The following is a 17,507-nucleotide window of genomic DNA, read 5'->3' as shown; positions in this document are numbered from 1 at the left end:
ACTTATCTGTAGCAGAACAAAATTGGAAAGAATTGATCTGATTTATACAGAATTTGGCAATAGATATTCATTACCTATACAACCCAAGTAAAGCTTTATTTAATTTATACCCAAAAGAAAAAGCAATTTATACTCTACAATACACAGCTCTGAACTGCCATGAGCAAAAGAAAACTGAATGCATTCTCTTAACAGAAGAACAAGCAGTAAAACAACAACAGAGAATACAGACAATTAGGCTAATTCTGGTTACAATGATTATACAGTTAGCTAATCTAGACATGAAATCACTTTAATTTATATTTAAATTGGGATGACTTAAACACTGATTCAAATAATACAAAGCTTGCAAGCCAGATCTAACAGATTTATTTTTCCAACCATGCACTATCCCCCATGCCAGAAGCAAGAAAAACGCTTCAACTAATGCACACTATGAGAGGTGTAAAAATGCCTACCTAAAGCAACTCTTGCAGCTGAAGCATCATAATTAATCCAGAAGGAAACCCAGGAAAGAATAGTGATCAGAATAGAAGGCATGTAGGTCTGCAGAATGAAGTAACCAATGTTTCTCTTAAGTTTAAAGCTGAGAGACAGCCTTGGGTAGGCACCTAAAAGAGAATATTTGGTATGGCCATAATTTACTCATATAAAGCCTGAAAACATTTTCCTGTCATTTCGGTTTTACTGCTTCCTGCAGCAAAGACTACACAGAGAGCTGAAAGACCCTGAATAATCAGCTGTAGGGTTTCTAGCAAGAATTGAGATTAACTAATCTATTACTTGAAGGGTACAAGGAAGCTACTGGGTTCATTTCTGCTGGTAACCATAATATTCAAAAATCAACAGTCAAAACACATTTCACAGCATCAAAATGTAAGTGTTTCTTTGCTGACAAGCTGCAGTATGCTTCCTTCAGTGTAACCTTTACTCTAACCTCTTCGGGCATTGCAGTGCTTCCCTTTTGTCACGAACAGCAGAAAAATTGTGGTGTGTGAAGCACTCATTGAAATGGGCACCTGGAAATCATAATGTATTCAAGTCCCATTTCTGCTTCACTTTTGAAGAATCTGGAATACACAGTGCCTCTGTATTTCCTCCCAAGACGATTTCTGTCTATATCTAAAAAATGATTATGTGTTTTTCTTGTTTGTTTGTTTTGCTTTTTTTGTTTTCCTTTTTTTTTTCCTTCCTAATCTAATACCTATCAGCTTTCTTGAGTAGGTGGAGAACACCAAATAGAAATAACTCAAATCATTTGAGTGATTTAATGTCATTTCAACCTGTTATACAACACCTTTTCAGCCTTCAGAAAATCGTATGTTTGCTAGCATAGTATAAACTACAAATCTTGTGGAAGGACGATATGAAAGGTTTTATGGTGAAGACCAAATAATTAGCCTAACACAACCATGGATTGAAAAAAAAAACACAACACCTGCAAATGGAGAGAAAAGTTCTTACAAACTGAGCTATTTCTTGTTGGGAGTTAAGGAGATGAGGGGTGTGTGTCTTGGTCAGTTTCACAGAAAACCAGAAAATCTGACTAAGTCTTAATGTAACGGTCTGTTGTATTCTTTTTATAGATTAATGAGGAACAGATTGTGAAGCTGTAATAAAATCCGCTTGTTTTAAAATTCTGTTTTAGAGTTCAGAGTTGCTGCTCTGATTTACTCCTGTATCTAAAATTTTCAGATCCTGAACTGCACATTGAGAATTAGACCATTTTTAGTTTTCTCAGTTAATTCCCCTTTTAGCTTCCCATCCACAAACCTGTAGAGAAAACAACGTTCTTGGTGATAAGCTTGTAGTCTACAATGGAGAACTGTGGCAGTTCAATCTTTGTGACTCCTGTGACTGCATTATCACCACCACGCCAGTAAAATTCAATGTCGTCTGTCGTATAGCCGTCTATAAAACAGGAGCAAAGTGTTAAAATACGCATCAAGTCTTATGTAATGGAGAACAGTCTGGAGAATTCATTCAGAAAATATGTGAAATATATTTCTGAAACTAAAATATTAATGATAGAACAGATACATATGCACAGACAGGTACCAGTAATTCTAAATTTCATTTTGTTGTGGTTGAACCCAGCAGGCAGCTAAGCACCACACTCCTGTTTGCTCACTCCCTTCAACATAAGACTCATGGGTTGAGATACAAGCTATTTACTAAGACAGAAAAGGAAATCGGAAGCAAAAATGTGATAATAACTCTCTTTCTAAATATATATATGTACACCTGTATTGCAAATGATCATCATCTGCCAAGTAATGCTCAGCCATTCCCCAAACAGCGGCCAAGAGAGAAATTCAGCATAGAGTAGCTCATGATATTTGCTCTGTATACAATGTAGTTTACAACTTCACTGGTTGTGTTTCAGCAGCTTTAAACTGGAAGATGGCAGATTTAGATCAGATATTAGAAAGAAATTCTTTACTGTGATGATGGTGAGACACTGGAACAGGTTGCCCAGAGAGGCTGTGTATGTCCCCACTCTGGACGTGCTCAAGGCCAGGCTGGATGGAGTTGTGAGCAACCTGGTCTAGAGGGAGGCATCCCTGCCTATAGCAGGGGGGGGTTGGAACTAGATGAACTTAAAGGTCCCTTCCAACCCAAACCATTCTAATAGTCAATATTTTTTTTTTTTTTTTGGCTGATGCTGAACTGTTGTTCAAATCCATTTAGATTTACTTGTAAAACAAGGTCATTCCTTTTTCCCAAGGAAGCTTAAATACAATAGAAGATGGCCACAATTAGTGTGGCACTCACAAGACACAACAATAATAGATTCAAAAGCCATTGCTCTTTAGGGCAAAAAAAAAAAAAAAAAAACAAATAACAGCAACAAATATCACAGAAAAAAAAAGAAACAAAAAAGAAACATAAAACAGTATTAGTTTTCCCACTCATAAAACACATGGACGAAATTTGAATTTAAGTTATTTATACAGCAGGTGAGCTAACTTATATTAGAGTTGATACAGAGTACCAAACAGTGGAGAACATAAATAAGTTCACAAAAAAAAAAACAACAACACAACAGAAAGTTTTAACCTATTAAAGGTTTTTGTTGTTGAAAATTGAAAAAAGAAAGATGAGTTCTGAACAATTAATGACCATTTTCCTTTGCAAAAGTCAGATAAAATAATAAACAGATTTGAGTGAATTTCACATTCCTATCTATAGACAAAAATCAAAATTACACTAAGCACCACTCAAGAGTATGACTTGATTTCAAGCACTTTTGCAGATTATGCACTCTGTGATAACTCAGAATTTATAAAACTTGTACCACATAGTATTAGTTTTTGATTAGTGTTTGATAATCCACACAAAACACAGGTGCACAGCAGTAGCAGAAGGCCTGCAAGTTTGAAGATGCAAAGACAATATTCCGTGAAAACATTGAAACAACCATAGAAATCTATTCCAAATACAGTAGGTTTTGAAGTATTTTGGTAGTTGTATTCTTACAGAAGTTTGAAGGCAATTCCACTTTTGTGTATATGTCACTCCTTCCTTCTGTTTTTCATGGGTCTAGCAGCAAACCTAAAGCAGTCTAATGGTAAAAAACTGAAAACCAAATTCTGTAAACAGAGCAGTCTCATTCAGAGAGAACAGATTTTGAACATATAATCAGCATCAAGGATTCAAGAGACAACCCTGCTCTTCTTTCAAAGTTGCTGAAATTGACAAAAAATAAACTAATGAAAACAGATTTTAAGAACTTTCTTGTGAAACACGTTTTATTAACCTTTCCATTTATAAAAAAATTACCTTTGATAGGCAACATCAACCAAGTTAAAACAAGGACAGTATCTTCTAATTAAGATTCAACAGTGAAAGGAGAAAAAGACCTGCAATGCAAAACATTGCCTTTGATGTATCCAGAACTTCTTAAGAAACGGAGCTTAAATTCACAACAACAAATAGCTTACATCAGTGGTTACTGATTCTTTGCCAGTTATACTTGCTTTTTTGCTTCATCAAGAAGAAAATAAAAACATAATTTGAACTAACAGCTTCAGATAATATTTAGCTTCCCTCGTCTGTTTGGACAGCATCATAAACAAAATCATCTACATTCTTCTATACTGATTTTTTGTGAAATGAAGTATTTCATAGATGTCAATCTTTGTATTGATTGCACATTAATTTTCAGAGTCCAAACCATGAGAGGTCTGAAAAAGAGCCAAGATTAATGCTATCTGTCAGCAGGCCTATCCTCTGTAATTAAACAAACAGTAACCATGATTCCACAATCATACTGATGACACTTTGTGATACAAAAAAGTATGCTCAGACATACATTTTTAATTATAAGAACCTAGGAGCTTTGAGTTATCTCATGAAGAAAACTACAGCATAAACTGTTGTGTTGACCAAGTGATGCTATATTTAGAAATAAGAAAAGCAGAATGACTTCCAATGACCATGCACTGCATTCTTAGTTTGGCCAAGAAGAGTTAGAACTGATTTGTTCTATAGTATCAGTTCTTTAAAAAATATATAACAAAAAAATGAAATTAAAGACTTTCCCAGGAAATGGGAATTGTTTTGTTCTCAAGAGAAAATAATGCATTTTGATGCTTAGTAATAATTTTCTGAAACTGCCTAATTGTATGGGAGCCTTCCTCCCTATCTTTCATTTCTTCAATTAGCCTTGTCCTGCTTCCTCCACAGTCCAAAGACAGCTAAAGACAGTAATTGTTACATGATAGAAGAGTGCAACACTTTAAATTCCCTTCCCTTCCTGAAATACTGAGGCTCTTCTAGTTATTGAACATGTTAAGAAACAAATAATTAGTTTACCGAGCTAACAGACTGTTCTATCCTGTACACAGCTTGAAAAACTTCATACTTATTCACCTTTAATTTAGGATGTTCTGCTTTTTATTATTATTTCAATATTTTTGTTGCAAGTTTATATCAGGTTCTGTCTCTGTTACTGTTGGTATAACTTTGGTCCTTCCCTGGATTGACGCTACAAATGCCTTATCCTGCCAGAGCCAGTCCTCTGGTTCTCCAGTGGATACCTATAAAAAATGTTTTCCAGCAAATAGAATTTATTACATTCAATTTGTACATTGTTACTTTCCACCTGAATCTGCCAATAACAAAAGCTGGGCATTTTCCCAAATACTGTGTGGAAAAAAGACTTGGCCCTTTCAGTGACACATGTAGGGCCAATGCAGGGCCAGTGGAAAAGCTGTTGCATGACAGGAAGTTAGCAGTGGGGCACTACTTGTTGAATGGCTGTTTCCACTCACTACGCGATCCTAGATTTTAAGTACTACTAGATCTACTTCATTTGCTTTAAAAAGGTATTTTCCAGGGAGATTAGTGGTACGTGGATGGAGTTCGTTAGTAGCTGGGTTCACAGAAAAACAGGCCCAATTAAATGAGTCATTTTAAAGAGAGGCACAAATCCTTAACTCTTGTTAATTTGTTGGTCGTTTTTTCCCAGGGTTACATGGCATGAGAAACACATGCAGAATCTGCAGATTTGAAATATATCAGGTTGTCATGATATCTTTTACTTTTCCGGTCACAATTCCATCTTCAGAAAAAAGGCAGATAGCTTTTTGTTTCCTTGTATACTGTTACTTCCTGTCTGACACGTCTCATTCTCAGCCTTCAGTGAAGTAACATAAGAAAACATAACATACAAAAAGAAATAATAAACTGGATGGTGGTGAGCTATAAGAGCAGGTATGTATTAGGAAAAATATATACTGAGTTTAAAAATGATATTACATACATTGCATATATTGTTTTGATACTGCTGAGTTCTGTTTCTATTATATCTTAAACCTACTAATTTCAATGGCACCTTCCAGATAAAAGATCATTTACTGAATTTGGAAGGATTTATCAGGAAAACATTTTGAGGCAGTTTAATTGTTAAGCTTTACAACTAATAAATCAATCTTTTGTTTTCCTTTCTGACCAAATAAATGAGTTACAGCAGGAAAAAAACCTGTTGTGTTCATAAAAAACCTCAATGGTCCTTTATTCTGTTCATTTCTTGAACATCTATTCATAGATTTTTCTGCCCAACTGCTTACACACAGTTTGGTCCTGAATCATATAATCATACCAAGGGTAATGCAGGAAAGAACTCCAGATTGAATGTCCAGCACGTAGCCAAAATTTCCAGCTCTCCCTCTCTATCAATAAGGATGAGAGATGTGGTTAGGCTGCTCCCTATTCTCACAGCATTAGTACTAGGTAAATATTGACAATTCCATCTTGAGGAGAGCTGAACTCCTTTAAAAATTCTCACCAAAATATTCAAGTTGATGATTCCAATCTAAGCATCTCTGCACTCCTCTGGGAAATACGTGCAGAACTCCCTGCTGCTTAATTTTACGCTGAGGAAAATGTTAAGCTAAGGCTTTGATGCTGAATGACAAGACTGGCTAGCGGGCATCAGTAAGAATAGTTTTAGGAAGTCTCTTCAAGCTTTCATTAAAATACCTCTCTGCCCTTCCAAGAAGGGTACATTATCTCTTTCATTTCATAACATAAGGAAGGAGAGAAAAGAATAATATAGTCATCTTCAAATGAATGCTATTGTGAACTGCTGAAGTACTCATAGATAATTGGATATGAGTCCAGAATCTGCAAAACATCTGCCAGAAAAGAAAAAAGGCCTATTCATGTCTCTAGCGGATGTTTTACAGGTATTAAGGTCCAATTATCTCTGGTTATAATAAACTCCATCTGCAGGTATTTGGAACTCAAAACAGCTCTACATATATAAGCTAAAATTATTTAAAGACCAACCAATTTTAAAAAGTAATAGTCTAGGAAAATGATTTATGAACCTTGACAAGAAAAGCAGAATAAATGAATTTAATATTTCTAAATTGTCAGATAACATCAGTAATGAAGGAAGCAAAGCATACTAAAAACAAAGTTCTGCAAGTCATTTTTTGCAAGAGTCCGATTTTAGCAAAAAGCACTGCCTGTTTGATTTTGATTGCAGAAGTTGTTGTTTTACCATATATTAAATTGTAGAAAGCACTGCTACCAGGACAGAGAAACTGATTGATTGCTTTTTCCTAAATCACTTATATATCATCAGCAGCACAATTTACTTCACATTCAGAAAGTTCAATTTCTCATTTCTGTCATGCATCACACATCGGCAGCCAACCAAATCAATACATTGCCCTGGAAATATGGCACCAATCCCACGAGAAGCAAAGCATTCTCAACTCCCATTAACATGGACAGGGTGTTTATCATTGCCTGCACTTCAGAGCTTTATCATCTGTCATTCCTGGTAGGAGGAAAACAAACAAGTAGAAGAATGCAGAATAAAAACCCTTTCATACAGAAACTACAAATCACCTATTTTTTTCAGTCACCTCATGAGAAATCAAAATTCAGGATTTTTTTACATACAGATAACCTAAAATGGAAGCTGTAAAGTTACTAGCTGAACATGAGATTATTTACACTCAAGGCAGTTATCAGAGACACTACACAATGTTAAAAAAAAAAAAAAAAAAAAAAAAAAAAGGAAGCCAACTTTTCTAAAAAAATCTCAGAATGTATCAGTTGGATTCATTGCCTCATGATGCTTTTGTTTGTACATAGCACAGCAGGACTGTATTTTAGATATGATATAGAGATACACAACCAGATCTACAAGCAGCATGCACTCTGTGTAGGGATTTCAGTAGCCCACATATCAGTATTAATGCTGCAGTAACATACACAGATTAGAGATATTTGTTGATTTTAGGGAAAAAAATAATGGCAAACGTGAAATGGTGTAAACATATCCAGAATGTAGATAGGATTCTGAAGCCATGAATCCATCTCATTCAGTTCTGAACCATCACCAAATGGTCTGAGCATGATTGGAACAGCACTGGGGAACAGGAATATTCTTACAGCACAGCTCCAAGCTAAGGAAAACCATTTCATCATTAACAATGAGACAAAAGGATCCTGTTGGGAACTCTTCTAATCCTAACACTGATTGCCCTTCTCTCAGTCATTCTGGGCATTGCCAGCATTCAAAGATGATGAAGGACAACTTGGTCAGTCCTGAGAGATTTCTGCCCAGCAGGTCTGGAGGCTCAACAAAAGCTGGCACTGCACAATCTTTCTGGTCACCTAAGGTATTTGCCTTTTGGTCAACAACACAAAACATATTAAAATTCAGCAGGACCTGAAAATAAATATTTTTAGAAAGCAACCATTTACAAGAACAGCATACACACTGTGGAGGATAAAACAACTGCATTATAATTATCTTTATTATAACTGTCTTTAAAACACACAAAAACCTATGGACTCATGGGGAGGGGAAGAGGAAGGGAATCTTTGCTGTCAGCAACTGGATTTTCTTTCCCTAGCCTTTCTTAACATCACAGCTTCTCAAGTAAAATTAAACAAGTGATGGATGACATTATCCGTACCTGACTAAATGTTTTGACTAAGAATAAAAAAAAATATTCTAAGCTAATAGTCTTAGGCTGTAGTAACCTATTTAAAAGCAGACTCTGAACTGCCTGATTGAGAAACTTGGTATCTACAGACCCTGAAGCATGAGATGAACGCTATATAGAAAGGTTAAATAGATGGTTAATCCTGTTTGCATAACGGAAGACGTTTAATAACAGTGTACGTGCATTTTATTTATCTTTAAACCATAAATCACCAAATTCTTTCTAAAGCAATTTCTTTGGCAGCTTTTCATTTGCACAGAGCAAACAGCTAAGATTTCATTGCAAAATCATAACTCACATGCAAAACATTCTGAAACCCTGAAATCCTTCGGAGCATTCATACTTGCTTCACTGCACCTCTTCATTCTTCACTATCCACTTGTTCATTCAAAAACGCAGTCAGAAAGAATAAGAAGTATTTCTTTGAGTTCGTAGAGCTCTTCAGAGCTGAGGGGAATACAAGTCACTGCACATTGAAGTCAGTAGGATGATATGGTAAGGCAGATTTTATGTATAGCTGAACACACCTGGCATTGGAACAACTGGAAAAAGCACATCATTCTTCCTTCTTTCTCCTTTTTCTGACCTGCCTTCCCCCCATTCTGTCTTTCTGTATAAAAAATTAACAATTCTTTTGACATCTCACTTCAAAGAGTTCTTCCCCTGAGGCTCTGAGGATTTGGATACAAAGAGGATGCACCATTTTCTGACTGCAATGAAATACAATTGATTTTTCAATTAAATTGGTAACATTCTAAAAAAAAATATATATATATATTATCTTCAAGGTATTCAAATGGTTTGTTACTAGATAAGAGTGGACTGGGGAAAAGAAAGAAACTTAGAGGGAAACGTGACCAACATAGGACTGCAAAGTGCTATTAAAAATAGGTCTTCTGTTGGATGAGTGATATTATGCAATTGATTCTCACAGAGTGGACTTCTTACGGCACTATCACAACCAGGGATCATTTATTGTAAGCACTTCTAGCCTGATTCTTGCTCATAGTTTGCCCTAAAACCTTACAGAATAGGTGTCCTGGTACAACACAAACCTCCTTGCTGTTGTTTTTCTTTTTCCCTAATGAATTCATGGAAATCATTTGTGCCTTAGGGCATTGGCTACAAAGTGCTTTTGAAAGTAAATTTCAACTGTGAAAATGTTTTTAGGAAAATAAATATATCAGAAGAAAGAAATAGATAGAACAACATCAGTGAGGCAATACTCAAAAAGCTTTCAGCATCTAGAAAGTAGTAATTTCTTGTAATCCTTCTTCTAAAAGGTGATTTACTTCCTTTAGCATGAATGATCGAAGGCATTGGTTTCAACACCAAGGAGATCCTCAAATCTAAGAGTTCCTCAAGCAACAGAGATGAGTATTTGCAGCACAGTCATGCACAGTGATATGAAGTTAACCATGACTAATTAGGTCAAACCAGGTACCACACTGTCAGAACTGTTTTGTTTCTCAGACTCCATCAATAATTGAACACACCACTATCTAGCAGCTACATCTACAAAGCTATTTATCACACAATTTGATCCTATTTTACTTATTTAAATTTCTGAAGTTTAAGGATCTCCATCTAGGGTTGTTTTTTTTTACCTCTAGTTTCTAATTTTTAAGAAGCAATGTAATATAACTGCACAGAAGCATAGTACTTAGAAACATCCTAGCCCAAATCTGAGTTCTTCTAAGTCATTTATTTACTTAGCAGAGGACCAAATTTTCACATCTTCTGAAGATGTTGACAATGTCAGTTTTTGCATTGATTAACACTACATCATCTCTGAAGGGGATTTTAGCATGGCATGGGTGAGATTAAGAAAACGTTACTTGAACAAAACATGGTAGTGACTTTGGTGATAGAAGAAAAATGGATTAGTAATACATTATAATTCCACAGTAAAGTTTCAGACCAATTTGTTCCCTATTGAACATATCACATCAAAAAATGAGTTCTGAAACACACAATTAACTATATTAAATACCTTATATGTCAAAGGAAACAAACAAGCAAACAAAAACAAAGAAGAAAACACCACAGTTGTTTCTTACTTTTGGCTACATTAAGGGCTATTTTCATAAGTTTGTAATAAAAAGTTGACTTGCAGAACACTAAGAATCTCGATATTAAGAAGCACAAAATAATGTTCTATTTTCTGGAAGCTTGACTTGATTATCAGCTATGTGGAAAAAAGCAAGAAGCAGACATTCACTTTTCATTAGATTAGATTTTCAAAGACACAATAGGAAATTGCAACTTGTAACTATATGGATATGTATCACTGCTGAGGAAAGCAACATTTGGGCAGAAGTCACAAACTGCTATTTAAATATGAACTGCAGCTGCTGTAAATTTGATCAAAATGAATACATCAATTCTTAAGTGATCTATTTCAGCTCTATTAAATCATGAAATGAACAGAACTCATGAGAAAATACCCATTTTCAAAAGACAAGTGCAATCAGATTTAAGCAGACAATGGGCTTTTTTTTTTTTCTTTCTCAGAGTACTCTTCAATGTGAAAGTATGAAGTACTTACTGTTTTCTCAGACACAGGAAAATGTTACTTATTCATTCACAACTATTTTTCCCCAGAATTGTCAATGAAATCAAGATAAAGTTAAATGAAAAGAAATAAATATCATGCTTTGGCATTGAAAACTACAAACAATATTTGTTTCACCTACTTTACAAAGATTTAGGCTTACTAAGAAACTCAAGCAATTGTGAAGGCCTGCCAGTATCTGGAACCCAGTCAGCCTCTTTTCAACTGCTGCTTAGACTTCACTTACCAATTTTATTCTGCTATGCATGACTATAGCTGAACAAATAATTTGGCAGAATCTAACTTGCAGATTTTACAATTAACTGAAGGACATTCTTGCTAAGTAGTTAAAGATTTGGTAGATTTTACATGGATGGTGTTTTCAGCAGCAGAATCAAATTTTGAACTCTCTCCTATGTAGTTTTAATGATTAGATATCAGGAAGAAATTCTTTAGTATGAGGGTGATGAGACATCGGCACAGGTAGGCCAGAAAGGCTGTGGATGTCCCCACCCTGGAGGCATTCAAAGGCCAGGCTGGACGGGGCTCTGAGCAACCTGGTCTAGAGGGAGGTGCCCCTGCCTATAGCAGGGGCTTGGAACTAGATGATCTTAAAGGTCCCTACCAATCCAAACCATGCTATAATTCTATTAAATGAAGAATATGTATAACTGATGCTTAATTTGAAAGTAGTTATCTTCTTGTATAATATTAAAGATAATAAGATGGTGCAAAGAGAACAGTGTTTTATATTTTGATAGAAAAATATATTGAATCTTTCAATTGCATTCCAAAGAGATAGCTTTGAAGATTGATGAAAAGGTCTTAAACCCCAATTTTTTGCACGTATCTGAAGACTGTTTCAGAAATTTGAAAACAACTAATAGCAATGGTGTTCTGGACACGAGCAGGAGGCCATGTTTTCCTTAACAGAACTCTTATAATAACATGTGCCTACACACTGGGTAGGTAAAAGTAACACATTTTTTCCTTCTCCCTATCCTTATTATAGATAAAGGTCACATGAGGAAAACAAACACCTACATTTTCATCTTCTATTGATGTCATCATTATAACCTGTATTCATCCTCCTCTTTTTGTGCTTATTATTACTTTTTTATTTCATTTGACTCCATTGGCCTCAAACATATGCAGTAGAAATTTTGCACAGAAAACATTTACACATGTTCTGGAGTGATGAAGGGGCTAATATACTTTTCTGATAAAATAAATCTCAGTTTTCGTACTTAAGATTTCAATAAAGACTACGTAAAATAGAATTTTCCAATCAATAAATCAGATTAGAACTTCTCAAAACTGTTAAGTAAAAGAGGTGGGTATATCAAAATAAAAAAGTCAGTAAAGGATCATCTATATTAACCTCCTCTTTTTGTTCTTAATACCTTACAATGTTTGGTCTTCATACCTAAGTTCCGCACGACCCATTATCAGCCTGCTATTTGAATGCTGATGTACATTAAAAATGAGAGGAAAACAAAAAGACCATCTGGCAACCTTAACATATTATTAATAAAATTGCATTAATACTCCACTTTGCTTAATTATTCCATTGCTGTATTAAATATCCAAGGCCACAAGGAGAAAAATGCAATCTGTAGAAGAAAGCCCTGCTGTCAATGCCTGTGTCATTTGCTCAATTTAGGAAAATATTTATTTATTAAGATGACAGTTTGCAGTATTATGTGAGGCAATGCTCTTGAATATTATTGCATCCTTACCTGCAGTTACTCAGGACATTACAGTAATTAAAACATAATAAGTAAAGATTTGTTATAAAGAATAGAAAGATTGCTCACTAGTACTTGTCCATATGCTAAAAGCTGTTATTGGTAACAGCTAGGCACCATTACAACATTAGAAAAAACAAGCTATATTTGCCCACACACAACTGAGGTTGGTTCCGGGCACTTAACTGAGCTTGCAAAAATTAATTTTCTTTTACTAACAAATACATCTTAAAGAACACTTTTGTTTTGTTTTTTGAAGTAATTCATACACAGATTTGGAAACTTTTTCTTAATGTTGCTTCCTATCTCAATAAAGTTCTCTGTTTCCTAAAAAGTTTATCAAGAATAATTGCACATACTCTTGCTGCAGAGAACTGTTCACACAGTATCATGTAAATTAAGCTTATTAGAACGTTAACTATAGATTCTGATCTTGTTAGAATTGCATCATTATTCCCTTAAAACTGTAACAGATGAACATTCCTATATGACCTTCATACAGCCAGGTGATACAGGAAACCACATGGCTGTGCTCTCAAAATATTTCAGTGGGAGCTGCGTGCCTCAAGGCTCAGAGGACTTTTCTGTAGGAAACTCTGATGTGACACCTATATCAGAAAAGACAGAAAAGGTTGGCTGGCAGTACCCCAGCTACTTTCCTAGGATACTGAAAAAGGTGAGAATAAATGCTTTTGACACCCCAAGCCTCCAGGTTTTAGAAACAGCAAACAAAGAAAAGTTATTTGACTGGTAACTAGATGCTAATATTTGTGGATAGCTATGCACAAGGTAGCAGGAAGTATTTTTATAGATAGGACAAGGCCAAAGGAGGAGAAAAATCTTCATCTCTGCATGCAAGCAGTGCAGAAACTATAAGGCTGCAAGGCCCCAATTCTTTGCTAAGGAGATGGCTACAGCAAAATCCACAGCAGAAACAATGTCCCTTCACATTTTCTTCTCTCTAGTCTAAAGTTTTGTCCTTTTACATGACATAGAACCATGTGAAATCCTAGTCTACAAGTAACGTCCTGCTTTACCTTGTATCTGCTGTTCCTCTCTGTGATTCACTGTGAGGTTCACAGATACTACATCAAGACTTCATCACTGAATTTTGCATTTCAGAAGTTAAAAAAAAAAAAAAAAAAAAAAAGGCCTACAGCTTACCATTCACTTTTCTTTTGACTAGCAACTCCAGGCGTAGCTTCAGGCTATGCTTATTTTGTGAAGCAGATGCAACAGAAAATATAATACCAAACCTTAAAGGAGTTTCTCTCTGCAAGTAGGTTTTAACACATGCTCTTGACTTTTATTCTGTTTTCCACTAGATCTAGTATTGCAACTGTGTCAATATGCAAATACATATTACATAAGGTTGCCTCTTGGGCTGGAAAAGCAGGATATCTGCATGTAAATGTTCATTAAAAAGAATCTAGTACAATATTTTAACATAAATAAAAGGAAATGAGCCTCAAATACAGAAGAGAAAAGACCACATCTTTATGCTGAGAGGCCCATACGGACTGCTCCTCTCTCGTGCCTTTGAAATAAATAACCTTCTTCAAAAAAGCTGAAGTCATTTACTAAGAGAAAAACACATGAATAATACAATAACAAGTAATACACAATGCAGCAATGGAAAGTGCTGGTTTAGTACTTGCTAATCACTATTTCTTTTTAAACTCACAACTGCCCAACTTAATTCTTGAAGGAATTATGACTCAAATTCTGTCCCAAAATACTGAGCAATTTGACAATGTATTCACATGAGATAATACAGCATTCCATATTTTTTACTTTGGAAAGTGTTATCCTGTATGTATCCTGCAGCATTCAATGTTCTTATGCGCAGGAAATGTATTGCTTCTGCACAGAAGGAAGAGACCGCAGTTATGGTGAGCTCTGCTACTGCATGAAAACCGTCTTCTCTGTAGCATTCTGTGCCTGCATAAGGCTGTCACAGCTCAGGGGCACATTGGCACTGCAGGTATCTAACAGCCACCGTGTCAATGTGTTTATTTAGCCATTGTCATACCTGCGGTGCTCTCAGCTTTATATAACATTTGAATTACTGCTGCAATTCACTGTAAGTACAAATACTCTGTAGTATTTATTAGGATGGATTTTATTACTAGTGCTGTATGAAATAACTATTTGTCCAAAGCTTAGACTGAAAGGCCTCTTACATAGCAAAGTATAAATGAGAATATGCAACGCGTATCTTTGAAAGGCACTGAGAGGAAGATACTGATCTCATTACGGTTTTATCATGTCATTTTGTCACTAGTTAGAAGTGGGAACACTGAAGAGCTGAGCTGCCCCAAGTGGCTTTAAACAGCCACGTTAACTTGAAACATCTCCTGGAACTGTAATTAGGCAAATGTAATTAGGCTGCACAATGTTTTTGTGGAAACGAAGTCTGTCATTACACCCAGCTAGTGTGTAAAGTGCTGAAATGGCTATGAAACTTCACTGCTCTCCCAGCACCAAGCACTTGTAGAAAAAAAACACAGACTAAAACTGCTTCTTGCTTTACAAAGCACTATGTATTACTGAAACTAAAAGGGTATGCTGAGTGCTATCCTTGATCACAAAAGTGGAAGAAACGTTATTACTTTTCTTTAGGGAAATCAAAAATTAAGATCTGCAAATTCAAAGCAGTGCCATGGAAAATTTGTCAGAAAAGATGCATGAAAAATACTCATAGAGAAGCAAATAAAAAGGCTCTTACTGCAGCCTGTTAACACAGGCTAGACTATTCATCTTGAAGACACCATGGGGTCATTAACAACAGCATATTTTATACTAACAACTGGCATAAACATAAATGCATGAGGAGCATTAGAAGAGGGTTTCCCCCTCTTTATACTTTACATGCAACTCCAAAGGCAAAGCACCCATATTCCTCTGGTCATGAACACAGTAACTACCAGCAGCCCAGCAGTAGAAAGGCAAAGCTTAGAGCAGCCTCCTGAGAGGATGCACCATCAGGCTCTATGCTACACGCTCACTTCTGCCCCTCCTCAGACGCACCCCAATTCCTCCTGCAGCCTTTCTGTATGTACAGTTGGAGATCACTGATAGAAACCTTTTACTATCAGAAACTCTCCTAGAGAATGGAGCACTATCTGCAAAACACGGCATAAATGGGGGAAAAAGGACCAATAATATTCAGTGCTAAGTGGAGGGCAATTTAACCACAGATTTCCTTGCAAAGTTTATTAATTCATTTACTTTTAATGAAATCATATACATAGGAAGCAGTGTAGCTACATTAGAATAAATAAAGTGAAAATCTACGGTGCACTGATCAAACTGCATTCCTATTCACTGAACCAAATTATTCATGACCCTAATCATTATAGCTATTTGATGCCTCATTAAATAAGGAAAACAGCACTACATTGTCATCATTTTTTGTTCAATCATCAGAACACTTGGAATAAGGTCAATAGTTGAAGACATGGAATTAGCATAATGCCAACATGTAAAATGCCTACTGCCAAACCAGCAAGTAATCCATCGAATATAGGGGGGGGAACAAGGAAAAGTAGTGCTGTGTTGTTTTTTTTTTCCTGTAAGTATACATAAAAAAAATATGCAGAAATGGTTTTTGAACATCAGATTTTGAAATATTTTTATTTCTGTAGCACCAGAGTAGGAATACATGGTCTATGCATTAAGTGGTATATAAACATTCTATACATAACCTGAATATCAATTATACCAAAATATACCACAGATAAATAACACTGAATATCAGGGGAAAAAAAAGAAATCACCATGCAGTCACCATATTTGTTGTACATGACGACAAAGCACTGCAGAACCAAACTCTAAACTACACTCATGAAATGATGCCTTCTTTGAAAAAGAACTTCCAATGATTTTGTTGAAAAAAATCTTAAAAGTGTTATTTAACCATTAGCAGAGATATCATCATCTGTGTTCCACAGTTACCATATGTCAATATTTCAGTCATTGATAATTCTGTATTTGCAGTAAGAAATTGCTTCTGAGAAGAGTGATACAGTGGCAGATGCTCAAATGGTGGTGTTGATTGTCAATAGAGTTATGAGCTTACTGTTGAGGATCTGCCAATAAGCTTTTTTCAGCTTGAAAATAAGATCTGAAAGAATGCTCAACTAATACTGGGTACCTACCTTTGGTTGCTTTTATTATCATGACAATGCTAGACAATATTATAAACCAGACTATCTGAAAATCAGCTTAATTTTCCCTCAAATTAATTTCTATTTACAAACATTAAAACTATTTTAGCACTTGAATTACTGGGGGAGAAAATGAAAAAAAAAAATCTTGAAAAGCAAAAATAGCATAGTCACAATTAAAAAAACCTTCTTTAAACACATAATGAATTAAAAACACGTCAGAAAAGATGCATGGGAAGAATTTGGCTACAAGTTAACTTAATTCAGCTCTGGTAGACTATGAAGTGTTTATGACTCATACCTAAATTCAGTTCAAGCACATACTTGGGAAATGCGCAAGTTCCCACATAGTGCTTTATGAAGTGCTAACTTAGAGTCTAAAGCACAGAGAATAACAACTTTGTGCAGTCTACTTCCAAAATATGTCTTCCTAATGAGAACACAAAATGCTTCAGCTTAGTTAATTTTATAGTCTGCATACTATACACTGTTTCTAAATCAGTTCTCAGTTGGGGAAAGGTGCGGGGGGGGGGGGGGGGGGGGGGGGGGGGGGGGGGGGGGG

The 17,507-nt window shown here is 35.6% G+C and overlaps 1 protein-coding gene across 3 annotated transcripts in view; it reads right to left on the bottom strand.

Moving 5' to 3' along the window:
- GABRB2 (gamma-aminobutyric acid type A receptor subunit beta2) overlaps positions 1-17,507 on the bottom strand; it is a 132,966-nt gene that overhangs the window by 16,559 nt on the left and 98,900 nt on the right. For all 3 annotated transcript variants that reach the window (XM_042880678.1, XM_042880676.1, XM_042880677.1), the window contains exons 6-7: positions 1,774-1,911; positions 459-611 (exon numbers count right to left, since the gene is read on the bottom strand). In XM_042880678.1, the coding sequence (XP_042736612.1) occupies positions 459-611; positions 1,774-1,911 (291 nt within the window). The remainder of the gene's footprint in view (positions 1-458; positions 612-1,773; positions 1,912-17,507) is intronic.

The sequence above is a fragment of the Lagopus leucura genome, unplaced genomic scaffold (assembly GCF_019238085.1).
Source record: "Lagopus leucura isolate 7727_CA_CO unplaced genomic scaffold, USGS_WTPT01 Super-Scaffold_100027, whole genome shotgun sequence".
Lineage (NCBI taxonomy): Eukaryota > Metazoa > Chordata > Aves > Galliformes > Phasianidae > Lagopus > Lagopus leucura.
Note: the sequence above shows the minus strand (reverse complement) of the source record. Positions and strands in the feature narration are given on the sequence as shown.